Source organism: Rhinatrema bivittatum, chromosome 1, assembly GCF_901001135.1.
Source record: "Rhinatrema bivittatum chromosome 1, aRhiBiv1.1, whole genome shotgun sequence".
Taxonomy (NCBI): domain Eukaryota; kingdom Metazoa; phylum Chordata; class Amphibia; order Gymnophiona; family Rhinatrematidae; genus Rhinatrema; species Rhinatrema bivittatum.
The window spans coordinates 197,503,574-197,522,040 of NC_042615.1; the positions used below are offsets into that span (position 1 = coordinate 197,503,574).

General features: G+C 45.2%; 1 protein-coding gene across 1 annotated transcript in view; it reads right to left on the bottom strand.

Moving 5' to 3' along the window:
• Positions 1-2,955: 2,955 nt before the first annotated feature.
• The window catches only part of CC2D2A (coiled-coil and C2 domain containing 2A), a 404,582-nt gene continuing 389,070 nt past the window's right edge, over positions 2,956-18,467 (bottom strand). The window contains exons 33-36 of the mRNA XM_029590744.1: positions 17,210-17,332; positions 11,477-11,535; positions 11,208-11,385; positions 2,956-5,227 (exon numbers count right to left, since the gene is read on the bottom strand). Coding sequence (XP_029446604.1) covers positions 5,039-5,227; positions 11,208-11,385; positions 11,477-11,535; positions 17,210-17,332 — 549 coding nt within the window. The 3' untranslated portion in view covers positions 2,956-5,038. The remainder of the gene's footprint in view (positions 5,228-11,207; positions 11,386-11,476; positions 11,536-17,209; positions 17,333-18,467) is intronic.

The following is an 18,467-nucleotide window of genomic DNA, read 5'->3' on the forward strand; positions in this document are numbered from 1 at the left end:
AAAGAGGTTGTTACTTGTGCAGAAGAGGTCAGCTAGCTTCTCCTGTACCTCTGGATGGAGGTCAGAGGCCCTGAGCCAGGCCATCCTGTGCATGCAGATCCTCACAGCAGCTACACGAGCCGCAATTTCAAAGACATCATAGGTGGACCACACCTCGTGCTTGCTAGCCTCTAAGCCTTGCAGGATAATAGCTGAGAGTGCCTCCTGCTGCTGCTGCAGGGTCTCTGCGAGATCCTGGAACCGCTTCCATAAGTTCCAGTTGTACTGAGTCATAAACAACTGATAGGCGGCAATATGAGCAATGAGAATAGTGCTCTGGAAGACTCAGCGGCCCAAGGCATCAAGCTCCCTATGCTCGCAGCCCGGAGGGGCAGAAGCGTGGGTACAGGAGCACCTGACTTTCTTGAGGGCAGACTCCACAACCATCTACTGGAGGGGGAGATGTCACTTCTTGAACTCCAAGGCTTGCTGCACCAAATAGGTGGCATCCGCCTTCCGATTAACAGGAGAGATGGAGATCATGTGCTCCCGCATCTGAAGAAGGAGGTCCTTGAAGATGTTGTGAATGGAAACCGCCAAGATCTCCTTAGGAGCGTCGACAAAATGGAGTACCTCCAACATCTTATGTCATGCATCCTCCTCTGTAAGCAGTTGGAAGGGAATGGCCTCCGCCATGGCCCTGGCAAAGCTGGTGAAGGACAGATCTTCCAGTGGGGACCACTGCCTTTCCTCAGGCGGGGAAGGCTTGGAGAGGGAGTCATCCGAGTATTCAGAGGAAGACTCTGTGGAATCGTCCCCTCATGTGCTGTAAAAGGCCCTTCCTCCTCACTAGGGCCAGGGAGTCACAGGTGAGGCCTGTGGGGGATACCAGCCCTGGGCTCCAATGGCTTCGGAGATTTCGAGGGCACCACAGGAATCTAAGGTTCCCCTGGCATCGAGGGGACCGATGGCCGTGGGAGGCTGGAAGGCCCCAGTAAAGGCTAGGGGAACAGAGGCCTTGGGAATGTGGCACCGGCCGCGTTTTCAGGACCTGATAGGGATCGCTCTGGAGGGGGGCATCGGTGGCCACTGGGGAACTGAAGGTCCCTCAGGCACTGGTTGCATTGGTAGGGCGCCCAACAGGACGTCCTGACGCTCAAGTAGAGGTGCTAGGATAGACAGCAGAGGCTCCAGCACTGGCATGGGGGCCGGTGGCATGGCCGGCTTGACGCTTGAAGAGCTGTGAGCACCACGGTCTGCACCTTGCAGTCCAACTCCTCCTGAAAGTCTGGAAAGGCCAGGACTGAGGGAGGGGGATGAGGTGTCACTGGCTCTTTCTCGGTTCTCCGAGGTGGCACGGTGCCAGCATCTATATCAATGGGGAGCACCTGGGGTTCCAAGGGACGTCGGAGGATGGGGCCTCCGATAGCCAGGGTCACTTTGGTGGCGGTGCAGCCGCCACTGACACCACATCGGAACTGGAGCTGCGTGCTGACAGTGACCCTTGGCGATGCTTGTGGGATCTCCCATGGTGCTCGGCTCAGTCTTTCCCCAGTGCTGAGGAGGCAGAGGATCCCAACATCCGGGCCACTGGTGAGATCATGGAGGAATGGTTTCCATCCCTGCGATCCTTCGAAGAAGTGGAGAGAGGAGTAGTGAGAGGGAGCGTATTGAGGGGCTCCCCTCGACCTCTTGGCATCGATGACTCTGCTGCGGGTGTGGATGGAGCAGACTTTGTGGAACCGAATAGTTTCTCCATCTTATCAAGATGCACATGACGGCCTTCGGGGATCATCTGGACATACAGCTGACACCCATGGACGTTGTACGAGGTCTCCAGGCAGAGGATACAAACCTTATGTGGATCGGTGATGGACATGGTCCTCGGACACTGGGGGCACCAACGAAAGCCGGACGACGCCATAAAAACTACTCGACATGCGGTCGATGACCGGCAGTTACCGAGAGGAATTGTGCCAGGAATAGACTGCAAAAAAGCGAAAAACAGTGACTTTAAACCTACCACACCGATGAGGCACCGACTGCGAAGGGGGACCCGATGATGGAACAGGAAAGACACTGTACTTTTCAGAAAAAAACAAGAAAAAAATGGAGCTCCACGAACCGCGAGGCAACTGCACCGTGGAAAAGAAGAAATTGAAGGGGGACTGTTGCGCTTCCTGGCCACGTTCGCTTCGTGGCCATGCCTGCTCACCTTTCTCGTCCATCCACGAGCTCCGGGCTATCACACTCCGCAGCTGCAGCCAGTTCGCGGCGTCTCCCTTACGGGCCTCATGGCAGGGCTCAGCATCCTCCGTGGCGTCGGCCCTGCGCCTAGGCGCGTGCACGCACGGATCGCCCGGCCTCTTAAAAGGCCAGGGGTGGATCCCACCTCCGCGGTGCGCCCTGATTGATGGCTGTATTAAAGGAAGTGGTCTGACACCACTTCCTCGCCTTGGCAATCGGGTCGTATACTCCGGTGTCTCTAGTTTGCCTTCCAGCGTCACCTGTTCCAGTGTCTCTTGTTCCAGTGTCTCCTGATCCTTCGTCTCTCCATCCCTGGTAGTACCCTTCGAACTGATCTCACGGTAGTGACCATTGCTTGCTCCTGACTACTCTTGATTGCTGCCTGGAACCGACCTCTGCCTGACCACTGACTACTCCTGATCACTGCCTGGAACCAACCTTTGCCTGACCACTGACTTCTCCTGATCACTGCCTGGAATGTGACCTCTGCCTGACCTGACTACTTCCGGATTGACTACAGGTACTGACCCCTGCTTCGGCTGACCATTCTGAACTGATACTCTGGCCTTGATCCTCGCTATACACTCGGACTCTCTGTTCTGGCCTCCTGTGACCTCTGGACATTATTGTTTGGACATCGACCGTGCACCCTTGTTCATGGTGGGCACTCCTCTGCACTTCCTCTCTAGGAATCCTGGAGGCCCACCTAACACCAGGCGGCCCGGGCAACCAAGGGCTCAACCTGAGAGAACCCCGGGTTGCTATTGGTGAAGCTCCAGCTAGCCTCTGTCTCCTCCTGTACTCCGCCTCCTGGTGGCAGGCGCTCTCTGGGTCCAACTGGAGGGTCGTACCAATTCTGCACCAGTCCAAGGGTCCACCTCCAGTGCAACAGGGATGCCTGGATAGTGGCATGCTGGGCATGCTCAGTGTGCAGGTCAAAGCTTCTAGAAAATTTGACAAAGATTTTCCGTGCTGGGCTCCATCCGATGATGTCACCCTCATGTGAGGACTACCAACCAGCTTGTCCTAGGAGAAAGCTAATTGCACTATGATAATTTTATTGGCTATCTGCTTTCTGAAGGCTCTTTTAGAACTGCATGTAACTCTAAAAGGTTGCTGGTGAGACCCAAAGGTTTTGGGTATGCAGCCTCTTAAAATAGCCTCATAGAATTCATTGTACGATCATTCTGGTATTGAGTTTAGAAAGGAAGCATGAACAAGCCAAAGTCTCTCAGCTCTTCCATGACATGAAATTAGTCCTGCAATCTCTGGGTGGCTTCAACCTACTAAGATGTTAAGGGCCACTGGGCTTGTATCAAATTGTCAAGTGTCATCAGAGTTACATAAAACAGTCCATAGTTGTAAGGCCCAATATTCTCAACATGGACTATCTGAAGTCTACCAACTCTGAATTATCCTCCCTGTCAGGGCTACAATGTTATGGACCAGGTTATCAATGAGATGTGCCTTGACATAAATCTCAAGGACAACAAATGGCAACTTGATACTTCTGCCAGATTGTTTTCCATAGGTGCCAAATACGTGATTCTTAGATCATCCTGACAGCTTCCCAGCACAGAAGGACATAAGAACTGGCATATTGGGTCCATCAAGCCCAGTATCCTATTTCCAACAGTAGTCAATCTGTATCACAGATACTTGGCAAAATCCCAAGTTCCTCTTCTTGAGGCAGTCTATGGCTACCTAATTTTCCGTGTGGATTAAGACAATTTGAAGAGCTACATTGTGATTCAGAAAACCTTTAAAGCATAACACATTCCTCTAACTCCAGGAGCTTGATATGAAGTCTTTTTTTCCCCCTAGAGTGATCAGGGACCCTGTGTACGCAGCCCATTTAGGTGAGCTCCCCAGATCAGGTTGAATGTATCTTTACTTAGGATAATCGAGTAACACCTGTTTTTACCCATATAGTTCTCAACTAAGACTTTGAAAACTTACAGCATGTGATTCCCTGACAGAAAACCCGTGTTTAACTATGCAAATTGCTAATTAAAGACAAATATGCTTCTTCACGTTATAGCAGCATATCACATAGTATATAGATAGATAGATACACATTCACATGCTATTATAAATTATTATTTAAAAGGGTTACCATTTTGTAAAGTAGTTAAAAGTACATTTATATTTTGGTTTACAATTTTCTGTTAAAATATTTTATAATATTTAGAAAAACATTAAGAAATCAAGACTTACAAGGTGCATAATACATAATTTAACAATATAGTATACACAATTAAATGAAGTGTTGCTACAGTAATTCAGAATAGTTTTTGTTTGCAAAATGTGAAATTATCAGAATCTGCATCTATACACAGACTAATCAGTTACTGAAAATTAACATTATTATCAAGCCCCTTGTAAAAATTATATAATGAACAAATATACAAATTTAGGTACTTAAAGCTGTTAAACATGATTCTTTAATATTAAACTGTGGGTTCTCCTAAATATGCTTTTACTATAACATAATTTTCTGTCTTAAAACCAAGTTAAAAAAAAATCTCATTGGTAAAGGTTTCTACAGTTAATATGTAGAAATAAAGAGCCATAAACAATTTGAATCATATCCTTAAAACTTGACTAACATAGCCTTCACCATAAATTATGGGACACAGTTAATAGCAAGGAAAATGGCTGATTGACAAGTCCCCTGAAGCTAATTTAACCATGTTTGAAATTACAAGTAATGAACTTGATTTTGGTCCACCAGACTAAGGGTCAGGTAATTTCATAAATGTTTCAGTGTGCTATTATGGTTTGCAAAGAACTGCTTTCTCATTTTATAGGTTCATCTATTGCGAATAAGTGAAGCAACATATATCCACACAGAAAGTATGTTTTTTGGATAAGCATGAATATACACTGCCAAAGCAAACTCCACGTTGGGAACTTCTGTGTTGTGGACTCCTGTGCTGTACACAGCTTCTATGAGAGGTCTCACTTCAGAAAAGGCCACGTGAATAGGAAATCCAGAAAACTAGGGGGGAAAGAAAACATTAATGAATCATTACACATAATTCTCAAATACATTAAAGGCCCGATTTTAAAAGGCCTGCGCGTGTAAAACCCGGTAGATGCACAAGTGCCGGGCCTCTTCAAGGGGCGGGCCGGGGAGCAGGGTCTGGGCGGGGGGAGGGGGGTTGGCTGGGACAGCGCCATTGTACGCTGTCCTGATGACTCACATGCCGACAGCCGGCCGGCACGCACAACTTACTTCAGCTCCGGCCCTGAAGTAAATTGAAAAACAAAAAAAAAAAGGATAGATAGGGTTTAAGGGGTGGGGAGGAGAGGGGAAGAGGGAGGGAGTTGAGTGTGGTGGTGGTGGGGGGGGGGTTAGGGAAGTTCCTTCCCAGTCCGCTCATTGATTGCGTCGCCGCATGTTATTTGCAAAAGTTCATCCCCCCCTTGCATACACGGCCACCCAATTTTATAACATGCGTGCACATGTTATAAAATAAGCGCGTCCATGTGCATGCTCCGGGAACTGTGCGCATCTTTTAAAATCTACCCCTTAGTTTAATTCTTGTATTCTTTAATTTTTTTATTATAGGTAAATTGGAAATAAATGTTTCAGCAGGTAAAAGCAATTATAAAATTTAAGCTACAATTTCCAAAACCTTGTAAAATCCCTAACTTCATTAAGGCATTATGGTTAGGATACAGTACTATGAAAGCTGAAACCCCACAGCTCATGTCCATCACTCATACGCATTATGACCTCTTTTCTCCTGTTTCCTTAATCCTTTTGAAATAGAGACCTGTGAATATTTATGTGCCATGTGATGCAACAGTACAGTATACATTTATAAATATGAATAGTATTAGTATAAAACTGTCCAGTCACCATAAAGTGAAGCAGAGAAATCTGAAGATATGTAAGAGATCCAATTCCAGATCACTAAAGAAACCTTCTTTCCCCCGCTGCCACCCACCAAAAAACAAAGAAACAGAAATGACGGCAGAAAAAGACCAAATGATTCACCCAGTCTGCCCAGTAAGCTTATGCTTATGCCAGTATCTGCTGCACTGTGCAGGTTACCCCTATGCTTATCAGTTTCCCAGAGCGTAAAAGTCAGGGCCCTTGGATGCTTTTGAATCCAATTTCCCTTAATCCTTGTCGTGGAAGCATAGAGCAATGTTGGAGCTGCATCAAAAGTATCAGGCTTAGTGATTAAGGGTAGTAACAGCTGCATCAGTAAGTTACCCCCATGTTTATTTGTTCCCCAAACCGTAAACGTTGGGGACCTCTTTGGTTGCTGTCTGAATCCAATTCCCCCTTTCCCACTGCCGTTGAAGCAGAGAGCAATGATGGAGTTGTATTAACAGTATCAAGGCGTATTTGTTAAAGGTAGCAACTGCCACACCAGCAAATTACCCCCATGCACTCTTTTCTTTATTTCCATCCTCTAGCCTTTAGGGATCCACAGTGTTTATCCCATGCCTCTTTGAATTCCTTCACTGTTTTCATCTTCACCATCTCTTCCAGAAGGCCATTCCAGTCATTCACCACCCTCTATGGGAAGAAATATTTCCTGACATTGGTTCTGAGTTGTCCTCCCTGAAATTTCATTTCATGCCCCTAGTTCTATTGATTTCTTTCCAATGGAAAAGTTTGATGATTGTGCATCATTAAAACCATTCAGGTATCTGAAAGTCTATCATATCTCCCCTGCACCTCCTCTCTTCCAGGGAAAGCATATTCAGATCCTTCAGCCTCTCTTCATAAGTCTTCCAATGCTGACCCCTCACCATTTTGGACGCTCTTCTTTGAACCGCCTCTAGCTTGTCTTTATCCTTTTTGAGATACTGGCACTAGTACTGAACGCAGTACTCCAGATGAGGCCTCACCAACGACCTGTATAAGGGCATTATCACCTCTTTTTTTCTTACTGGTTATTCCTCTCTATGCAGCCCAGCATTCTTCTGGCTTTAGCTATTGCCTTGTCACATTGCTTCTCCGCCTTCAGACCATCAGATACTTTCACACCAAGGTCCCTCTCCCAGTCCATGCACATTAGTCTTCACCACCCATCACATGCAGCTATTTTGGATTGCCACATCCCAGATGCATGACTGTACTTCTTGGCATTGAATCCCAGCTGCAAAATCTTTGATCACTCTTCAAGCTTTCTTAAATCACTTTTCATTCTCTCTACTCCTTCAGGCATGTCCACTCTGTTGCAGACCTTAGTATCATGCTCAAATAGCCAAACTTTATCTTCTTTCCCTTCTGCCAGGTCACTCACAGATACTGAACAGAACCAGTCCCAAAACAGATCCCTGTGGCACTCCATTTAACACCGATCTTTCTTCAGAATAGGTTTCATTTACCATTGCAGGCTATCTCTCAATCAACCAGTTTTTAATCCCCACTACTACCTTGGCAGCCACTCCCAAGCTTCTCATTTTGATCATGAGTCTCCTATGTGAGACCGTATCAAAAGCTTTACTAAAATCCAAATAAATCACATTGAGCATTCTTCCCTGATCCAATTCTCTGGTCACCCAATCAAAAAAATCAATCAGATTTGTCGGTCAGGACATTCTCCTAGTAAATCATTGCTGCCTCAGGCTGAGCAACCCACAGGATTGTAGTTCACTATCCTTTCTTTCACCAGAGTCTCCATTAATTTTCCCACCACCGAGATGAGGCTAATTGGCCTGTAGTTTCCAGCCTCCTCTCTGCTCCCACTCTTGGGAAGTGGGACCACCACTACTCTTCTCCAATCTTAGCACCACTCTCGTTTCCAGGCATGTACTGAACAGGTCCTTCAGCGGATCCGCCAGTACATTTCTGAGCTCCCTCAGTATCCTGGGATGTACCTCATCCAGCCTCATGGCATTGTCCACTTTCAGTTTTCCTAGCTCTTCCCATACATTAATTTGTGGAAATGGAGTTTCATCTACTCCAACCCCATCCACAGTCTTGTCAACAAGCGATGGTCCTTCTCCAGGGTCTTCTTTAGTGAACACCAAACTGAACTATTTGTTTAATATTTTGGCCATTTCTTCGTCTCTCTCCACACATTGATCTTTGTCACATTTCAATTTCACTATATCATTTCGGACCTTTCTTCTTTCTCTCATATATCTGAAAAATGTTTTGTCACCTTGCTTTACCTCTTTGGCAATCCATTCTTCCACCTGACTTTTTGCTTTCTTGATTTATTTATTCATCTTCCTCAGTTTTACCAGATTTTCTTTTCCTGTAGTCCTCTTTTTGGGATCCTTTACATTTCTTGAATGTTTAATTATGGGGATGGGGTGAGCTAGCATGATTTGCTGAGTGGGGAGGTGTATATACTGCAGAGGAGTTGTTGGAGTAGGGGGAATTGTGAAGATGTGGGTGGTGAGAATGAGTGGAGGGATGTGGCAGGCTTAAAAATGGCAGGGAAATTGGGGATCGGTGAGGAGGAGGGCAGTTGGGATGTGTGTGAGGGAGGAAGGTTCTAGTAGTGGGATAATATTAAGGAGGTTGAAGGGGTTGGAGACTGGTGTGGGGGTGGGGGTGAGGGAGTCTCAGGGGGCTGCGCGAAGGGGCAGGCTCCTTGATGCCCGGCACCTGCAGCCTGCAGGCAGTTTTAAGGCCTGTTCCTGCTCTTCGCTCCCGATGACGTGGAAGGCAGTCTTAGGGCTGAATCTGGAGCATTGATGGAGGCGGCGGGGCGGGCCTAGAAAGGCCGAGGGGCTCTTACCCTGATGAGTGTGCGCTGAGCTCGAGGGCCGCGGGTCGAGGCACCGGGTGGCTCCTTGTGGGGGAGGTGGGGCAGGAGATCATCCTTCTCACATTTGTGAGGATCACATTAGTCTCCATGAGCCTAAGTTAATCATCACCTCTGGTGTGCTGGATGACATAACCTCCCCTGCCTCCTGCCAGCATGCTCTGGCAGGGCAGTCTCTAAGAAGGAGTGGGACAGTCCTAGCATGGGACATCAGCTCTTCTGATGCACTGATAGAGCCATACCTCATCAGATGCCTGTGCACATTCAAGTCCAGAACATATGTGGGAATTGATACTGACTACTGCACATAGCCCACGTGAGGTGCCATTGAACAGCAGTGGGTGCTGTCCGGTATCGGCACCATGCACAACTGGACACCAGGTGTTTTCAGCCATGGTCGACAGTGAATGCCATCCAGTAGCATTGGGCACCGGCTACTGAGGGAATCCACGCAGATGAGATGCATACTCCATACTTCTAACAGGCCAATGAGAGAAATATCCAAAGGAACGCTACAAGCCCCTCCAACCAAAGCCACACGACTCATCGCATCCAGGGACCGAGCATTTTCGACAGCAGGCCCAGCCATCTGGAACAACCTCCCTGCAGAACTTAGGCTGGAACCTTGCCTGCTAACTTTTAAGAAAAAACTCAAAACGTGGCTGTTCCGCCAAGCCTTCCCAGAACCCTGGGATACACATTAGGCGTTATCTACCCATGATTAATGGATCCTCCCCTCCTCTGAATACCTTGACAGCATGGATACCGACTCTAACATGTGGACTATCTCTAGTCTGGACTACCTCTAGTCCGGAATTTGTTTCTCTCCCTTTAACTTAACTTTATATTTCTCTTCTAGCTTCCTAAGCTTCCAAGTTCACAGTCCTCGTTGTAATGTAACTTTGTTTTTTCTTCCTTTATCTAGTTATTTTACCCCTGTTCGATGTAAACCGTCCTGATATGGTATTTAACCATGAAGGTCGGTATAGAAAAATGTTAAATAAATAAATAAATGGTCGACAGTGAATGCCATCCAGTAGCATTGGGCACCGGCTACTGAGGGAATCCACGCAGATGAGATGCACAATGGGCGATGGGTGACATCAGCATAATTGCAGAGCAGTACTGTGAGCTCCACTGAAATTGATGACTGTTCCTGCCATGATGTGGGCGATAAAACATGCCGCACTATGGGCATAGGTAGTAATACTGATGTTGAAACATTGTCTGGTGCTGTGTCAAGTACACCTGTGCCAATGACTACCCACTCAAGCACCACTATTCTGATGTTAAAGTGATAGAGACTGTAATGATGTTGGTATTTAGGGGGAAAGAGAGTTTTTAATTGAAATCAGAGTAGCCAAGGTACCCAGGTTATAAGCGCAGAGTATCCCTATTTGATACTCTTCCCATTTGCTCTCTGAAAAATGATTTAGCAGCTTCTCAGTGTCATCTGCCAATTCGAACAACTTACAGGTAGGGAAGGGGTCTGGTCGCATATATGGAGTGTACATTGACCAGAAGCAAGGCAGGCTACAGCCCCTGCATGTATAAGTGACTATTGCTAAAGTAGGAAGTCCATTGTTAAGTATTGTGTTTGCTTAATAAAGTTTTATCTGCACCAGAAAGGCTGGAGTCAGTGTGACTTTCTGTCTCCAGCCAGGGAAACATCGCTCGGTCTCCCACAAAATAATTCCAGCAAGTCTTCTGGTTATGGGAACAAATGGTTTTGATCTACTCTTCCAAACTCCAAGCCACCAAACCTTTTGTCCTGTGTGACTTTAGCAAAGAATTGCTAATAATATTTTCTCAGAATGTACACAGAGATCCAACTCAAATCTATAATCAAATCTGCTAGGCTTTTGGCCATCTGAGTGGGCTTTTTATTACTAGCTAAGGATGGCAATTATTTCATCAACATACCAATGTTAATATTGAATGTGATTTCTTTAACCTTTATAAAGTACAGATGCAAAGTATTCAGGCACTGCCCTACTGTATCTTAGTTCTCCGTTAGAAATAGTCCCTGTTCAAACTTGCAGGTTCCTTTCTGTTCATTTATGTAGTACTGCATTTTTAGTTACTTCTGCTTCTGCATTCTCACTATTCATTTTTCTCCCAAACATGTTATTTGTCTATACACTAATCCTCACTGGTTTCTGTATTTCTGGATACTTTTTCTAATACAAGATTAATATGGTGAGGATGAAATGGTATCCAGATTTGTTCCATTACCCTGTAATCGCCTAGTTGTTTCTGCAGCTCTGCTTGATGATCATCTCCTATATCTCTTCCTTGATTTTGCTCCAGCAGAGGCAAGAAATGTCGAAGTGTGGAAGTACAGTATCTGTTCCATCGAGTTGGGTGCCTTGGCCTCCAGTCCATGATTTTCTCCTTCAGTATCTTTTCAATTCTGCATAGAACATGGTTATCTGTCAAATTGGTTTATGCTTTGCAATGTAGAAAAATAGTTACTGTATTTATTGTCCATTCACTTTTATTACCTGTCTTGTAGTTCTGCAGCAGAAGCTTTATCAGTAGGATGATAAATTAGTTCTTCAGGCTAACAAAAAAAAATGGATTTGTAAATAAAAGTACAGCATATTTAATCTGAAATTAAAAGGAGGATGTTTCATTAGGTAGATTACAGAAATCAGGAACTACTCCATTCTTAAACAGGCTCTGAATTTTACAGGGCTATGCTGAAAGAAGACTACTCTTTTTTTTTTTTTTTTGATCTGGTAGCTTACTCTTACTCCTACTCCTTTGGGCTTCCAGCTCAGTTGGAACAAAGACTAGGAACAGGTACCATAAGCATTCATTTGTAACTACACAGGAATTATTCCCTGTCTTTATATCCCTTTTGAACTTTCTTTAGTCCAGTTATAGTAGCAACAGTCCTTGGATGTGGGCCAAAACCCTGCAATCATGGGTACCAAATCAGGCAACAACAGTGCCTTGTAAAAGTCTTGAAACCCTTGTACATTTTTCAGATTTTACTGTCTAAAGAATAAAATCAAAATTCACTGAAGAAGGAGTTTGTTTCACTGATCAACACAATGAAGTGAATTTTCAAAGGAGTTGCACATGTAAAAGTACATATTGTAGCAATTTTCAAAGTCCATTTATGTGTGTAAAACCTTTTGAAAATTCAGCCCTATGGAGTGAATTTTCAAAGGAGTTACACACATAAAAGCACCAATTTTCACAACTATATGTATGTGTGGAAAACCTTTTGAAAATTACCTCCAACACACTCTATACTTTGATTGTGAAAGAACAATTATAGAAATATTCCAAAATAAGTAAGAAACTAAAAAGTCTTGATTGCATAAGTCTTCACAACTTTTGTTATACTAAATCCAAATTAGCTTTGGTTAAAACAATTGTCAAGGTTCATAATAAGTTAGAGTCTAATCACAGTCCTCGAGCTGATTTGAATACTCCTGGATTAAGAATCAAGCTGTTTGAAGTGAATCTGAAGACAGGCTGAAACATGTCAAACAAGGAGCTGCTGAAAGAACTCCAGGATATTATTCTTCAAAGGTACAGATTGGGAGAAATTATAAGAAAATGTCAGTGTTTGAATATCTCTAGGGGCACTGTTAGCTCTATCATTGTAAAGTTAAATTGTTTAGCACCACCACAATGCTGCCATAATCAGGCCATCCCTCTAAAGTCAGTAGGCATGTGTCAAAGATACAGAAGGTCACTGTGAGGTCTATGATTACTTTAAAAGAACTACCGAGGTCTCTAGAGAAAATGATGAATGTTCAACAATTTCAAAATTATTCATAAACATGGCCTGTATAGGAGGGTGGCAAGAAGGAAGCCTGCACTGAAAGAAAGCCATACGATCTGCCACATAGCGACTGCAAAGGATCACTCAGGGGACCCTGCACACATGTGGGAGAAGGTTTTGTGGTCCATTGCGACCAAAAAGGAACTTTTTGTTCTCAATACTATATGTGATGTAAAACAAACACAGCACATCACCCTGCTAACACCATCTCTACAGTAAAGTATGGCCATGGCAGCATTATGTCAAGGTGTTAGCAGCAGGGGCAGGGAGGCTTGTGAAGAGCAAGAACAAGATGGATGATGCAAAGTAAAGACAGCGGCTGGGAGGAACGATTTGCTCCAGTCTACCATAGACCTGAGCCTAGGGAAAAGAGTCACCTTTTGACAGGACAATGATCCTAAGCACAAAGCAAAAGAAACAATTGAGTAGCCCAACAAGAAACAAGTATAACCCTATCCCCAGGTGCAGATTGCTCCCCGATAGGTCCATAGAAGTATTTGTTTTTACTCTTTAGGGATGGAATCTTCCCAGGCTATCTTGAACACCAACCCTTCCTTTCAGGGCCTAGGATCCTTTGTCGAGTTGGTGGGGGGAGATTACTCCCAAGGCCCTGAGTGCTAAAAGTGGCTCCCGTGTGTCCTTGTCCTTGGGGAAAGGGATACTTGTATGTCCCAGTGTGTGCTGTAGCTGCCAAATAAAGTCACTGGAGTCACTTTGTTAATGTCCAAAATAAATCTTTACTGTTGAAAATGTATGAAAGATGGCACAACACACTGTCCACAGCACAACAGAATCTTTCCTTTTACAGTCTCCTCCTCAATCTGCGCAGGAAGACCTACGGCCAGAGCCAGGAGAACTTTTAGCCTCCACAGCTTGGAAAAATAGAACCCTCAGGTGGGCAGGGAGTGTTTTGAATGGCAGAACACCCCTTCCGACTGGCCAGTATTACACAGATACTGTCTCTGCACAGAGAGAGAAACTTTCTCTTGCCCCAGGGATTTGGGAGCATCTGATGAGTGTCTTCAATGATGTTAGGCTTTGCCTTTACTCACAGTTAGCTGATTTCCTACTTTCTTTGTTTCTGAGGCAGTCTTTTTGTTCTTTGCTGTTGTGATCCCTGATGGGAGGGATCCCCTGAAGCAGGACACTCTGTTGTTCAGTCAGGAAGGGCAGTCAGAACTTCCTTCTGATTCTTGAAAACCAAATCTTCCCAAAATCCGAAGATAACACCGAGTGTATCTTTATAGCAGGTCACAAGCACTGCTTCCTTGTGGAGGGTATAGAGGACATGTCTTCTAGGGATGTGAATCGTATTTCGGACGATTGAAAATATCGTAGGATATTTTCAAAATCGTCAGAAATCGGGGACTCCCCGAAACCGATAGGAAAACCCCACGATATTGTTCGTGGGGTTCTCTTATCGTTTTGGGGGAGGGCGGGAAAAACGGCACACAAAAATAATCCCTAAACCCACCCTGACCCTTTGAAACTAATCCCTTAGCTTCCCCCACCCTCCCGACCCCCCCAAAAACTTTTCACAGGTACCTGGTGGTCCAGTGGGGGTCCCGGGAGCAATCTCCCACTCTCGGGCCGTTGGCTGCCACTAATCAAAATGGCGCCGATGGCCCTTTGCCCTTACCATGTGACAGGGTATCCGTGCCATTGGCCGGTCCCTGTCACATGGAGGGAGCACTGGATGGCCGGTGCCATCTTTAAAAATGGCACGGGATGGCCGGCGCCATCTTTAAAAATGGCGCGGGCCATCCAGTGCTCCTACCATGTGACAGGGGCCGGCCAATGGCACGGATACCCTGTCACATGGTAAGGGCAAAGGGCCATCGGCGCCATTTTTATTAGTGGCAGCCGACGGCCCGAGAGTGGGAGATCGCTCCCGGGACCCCCACTGGACCACCAGGTACCTGTAAAAGGTTTTGGGGGGTGGGGGAAGCTAAGGGATTAGTTTTAAACTGTTGGGTGGGTTTTTTGTTTATCGGCTTGGGCGCAGCCGATAAAAAAAACCCAATCGGGCCGGACGACAAAAAAATCACGATGTGAATCGGAACCGGAATCAGAACCGATTCCGGTTCCGATTCACATCTCTAATGTGTTCCCTAACCTGCAAAGCCCAGATCCAGGGTTTCCTGTTCCTTGGGCCCAAGAGGTGTACAGGCTCCAGTAAGGCTCCTACCCCTTAAAAGGTTAAATCCAAAAAATGTACCCAGAACGGAAACACCAAGACCAGCCATTGAGTGGACTGGAAAGGAAAAAACCCTCCTGACCTTGGTCAGGACCACCAAACAGGATTTGCTTGGCTCCTCTGACTGGGCCTGTAAAAACAACAGATAAAAAACTGTCTACCTCTGAACTCTTTGTCAACTTAAAAGGACTGCCTCCCGAGCTCTAGCCAGAGCACTGCTTTACCAGGGGGACGGCCATTCCAGACCCCACAGAGGGAATGGCTGTATTTGAATGGAACTTCCTCATGAACCATCCTAAACTAAATAGCTGACATTTAACACCCAGCACTTACTGGTAGCATGACAGGTAGTGTCCACTACACAAGTGAACGCCTCGATTTTCCCAGTCAAAGCCCAGACCGGAATCCAATAGAAAATCTGTGGCAGGACACAAATACTGCTGTCCACGGATGATCCCTAGGCAACTTGAAAGAGCTTGAGCTATTCTGTCAAGAAGAATGGGCAAAAACTGCACCGTCCCGTGCAAAGATGATAGATACATCCTAAATGACTTATTGCTGCAAAAGGAGCATCCTCCAAATATTGGGTCAAAGGATGTGAAGACTTTTTTTTTCTTTATTTTGGAATATTTCTAGAATTGTTCTTTCATGATGAAAGAGTTGAGTATGTTTGTGTAGATCAGTGAAAAACTCCTACTTTAATACATTTTGAGTTGTATTTCTTAGTTATTAGAATGTGAAAAATGTATAAGGGGGTGGGGGGGTTAAGATTTTTACAAGGCAACTGGCAGATCATGTTAGACCAATAATTCCTTATCTGTTGTTTTTGACCTTATTACTACGTAACTCAGGCAAGAAATATTTGGGGCACTAGACACTGAAACATCATCTTAAACATACAAGGGCTCCATCACTGCATCACCCTGTCATATTCTATGTCTCATCTATTATACATATTGACATAGCACTTCTAGGCTAGGATGCCCTGTGCACCTCCTATTGACAAAGCTCTGAACAGGGGTGCATGCTAGCAAATTCAGAGGTAACCATGTTAGATGTACACAAATGGACATAGTTGGAGGCCAGAGTGACTGCTGTCAATCTCTTTTCTTGCCCCTTCTCTAAATATTATTGTTAATGATCATCAAATAGCACAGGATGCCTGTCAGATATGCTAGAAGGTACAAACGGAGGTTAAGCAATACCTCCAACTGGAGATATAGTTGTATATGCTGCCGCCTTTCCTGCTTTGCACTGTTACTTTCAGTGTTTTTGTGAAGCATCGTGATTGGCCTTTTAACTGTTTTTTAACTTTGCACTTACATGCTGCTGCTCTGCATCTAGGTGCAGTAAGAGGAGAAAAAGAGACCCCTGCCCCCGAGAGGCAGGACAGGACCTGCAATGCCCCATTTATCCCCCCCCCCCCCCCCCCCAACCATAGAGGCATTATGACATTACCGCCATCTATACCCAGGAAGGAAAGGAAAAATTAATATTTTTAGTGGATTTTATTTTAACATAGTAACATAATAGATAACAGCAGATACAAAAAAAAAACAATTGGCCTATCAGTCTGCCCAGATCGCTTTTATTTTTTGATAATTTCTGTGTCCTGTGTGTGCTATGAATAGGTTAAATGATATGTGAATGTGAATGATGGGTCTTACTGTAAGTTTTAGTACTTTAACTGTATTAGAGTGATGTTTGAAAGCAGGACGCAGTGGGATTCTTGCCACGTAGGTGGGAACTGCCAAAATCACTTTTCAAATGTTAATTGCCACCATGTGCTGCAGCAAATCATGATACTGTCTCTTTAAAAGCAGCATAAACTGGGCTTTATTTCCAGTTCTTTCCTGTTTTTTTCTGGTTCCACTCTGCATGGGGCTAAAAAGCCTGATAATGGAGAATTATAGATTAGTTTTGCTTCCTGTGCAATTCAAATATTTTATGGGGGTGATTCCCAAAATATTTGGAGTGTTTCAAAAACACTGAATAGTGGCTGACTATCCCCTTTTATGATTATAGAAATTTGCAAAACATGAAATTTGGGAGATAATCACCTAGTGGAGGCACAAATCTCTGGAACAGAATTGAGCACATATTTAGCTTCACAGAAAACTCAACATATGAACTGAAGTCAAGTAAAAGGGTTTCTTAGCAAGTTGCCTAGCTGACAAAAAATGTACCGTATATCCTTTTCAACATGATAAAAATAAAAAGAATATGATCATACTGTACCTGTACACTGGAAAGACCAGGGTATGGAAAGTTTCTGGAAAAGAAAGGCTTCCACAATTTGGGTTTCTTCACATCAAAATTTAGACTCATTGGAGAATCATACTGCTGCATGTTAAACCAAATCTAAGAGAGAAAACATTCTTAAAGGTGATGCATTGGGATCTTTTAAGGAGATAAAGACAGCCTATAGATACTGTATATGTATATTCTCTCATGCACTATTCCAGAAGAATAAGTGAGAGCCCAAGAGTGACAGGGAAGCTATCAGGGTACAGAGAGCACCGTGAAAGGGCATTTTTCTTGAGTTTGCCATTTGGATTTAGATCAAATACATCTACATACAAGAGATGGAATAAAATGCCACTTTCGTAAATTCCTTTGTTGTCAAGGGGCCCTCCGGCATTGCCACTCCATGTTTCTTTACCTTCCAGCAACTGTAGGGGTACTACCCAGCGATTAAGGTGATAAGGAGAAATTACTACTTACCTGAAAATTTCCTATCCTCTAAGGAAGGCAAGCCAATCCACACCAGTGGGTTATGCACTCCTACTAGCTGATGGAGTAAAGCCGACTCGCTGACATCACTGACAAAGCCCTGCCCTGACATCAGCCCGCCAATATTCTCTGGAAAAGCCAAACTGTGGACAAACTGATTAATTTGAACATGACTATTAACAGTCAACCACTCATGCTTCCAACCAATTAGGAATGCTGAGCTCAGGGAACAGAGTTTTCAAGATGACGGCTTGAACGGTTGTACTCTCTGCAGCAGAACCCGGTACCACCCCAGAGCAGAGATTTATATCCCAATACGCCGTCCCATTACAAACCATGCCGGGGCTAAGCCCCATTGACGAGGTAAGGAGAGGAGACTTAGTCTCGTCCGGGGATGTTACTCTGTCCCCGCCGGATCCTAGACTCCCTCCGTTGGCTTCTTCACCAGGCGCATCGGGGCATGCGGAGGCAGTGGATGGTGCTCCCGTCGGAGGCCTCGTGCCAGCTGGGATCCCCGATGCTGAACCAGAAGTAAACCCTGCTTTGGGAGAACCAGCACTCCGAATCCCTGAGAGTGGAGGGGCAGTTGGTGGCCCCGAATCCGCCGAAAGGGTAAGAGAAGTGCAAGGAGTCCCCCGTGGAATATCAAGTCAGCGGTATGAGGATTTAATAAAACCGGAGGTGGTGACGATGGACTTCCTTTGGGAGTGCATGGCAAGCATGTCGAAACAGTTACAGGAACAGTCACTTCGGGTGGGGAATG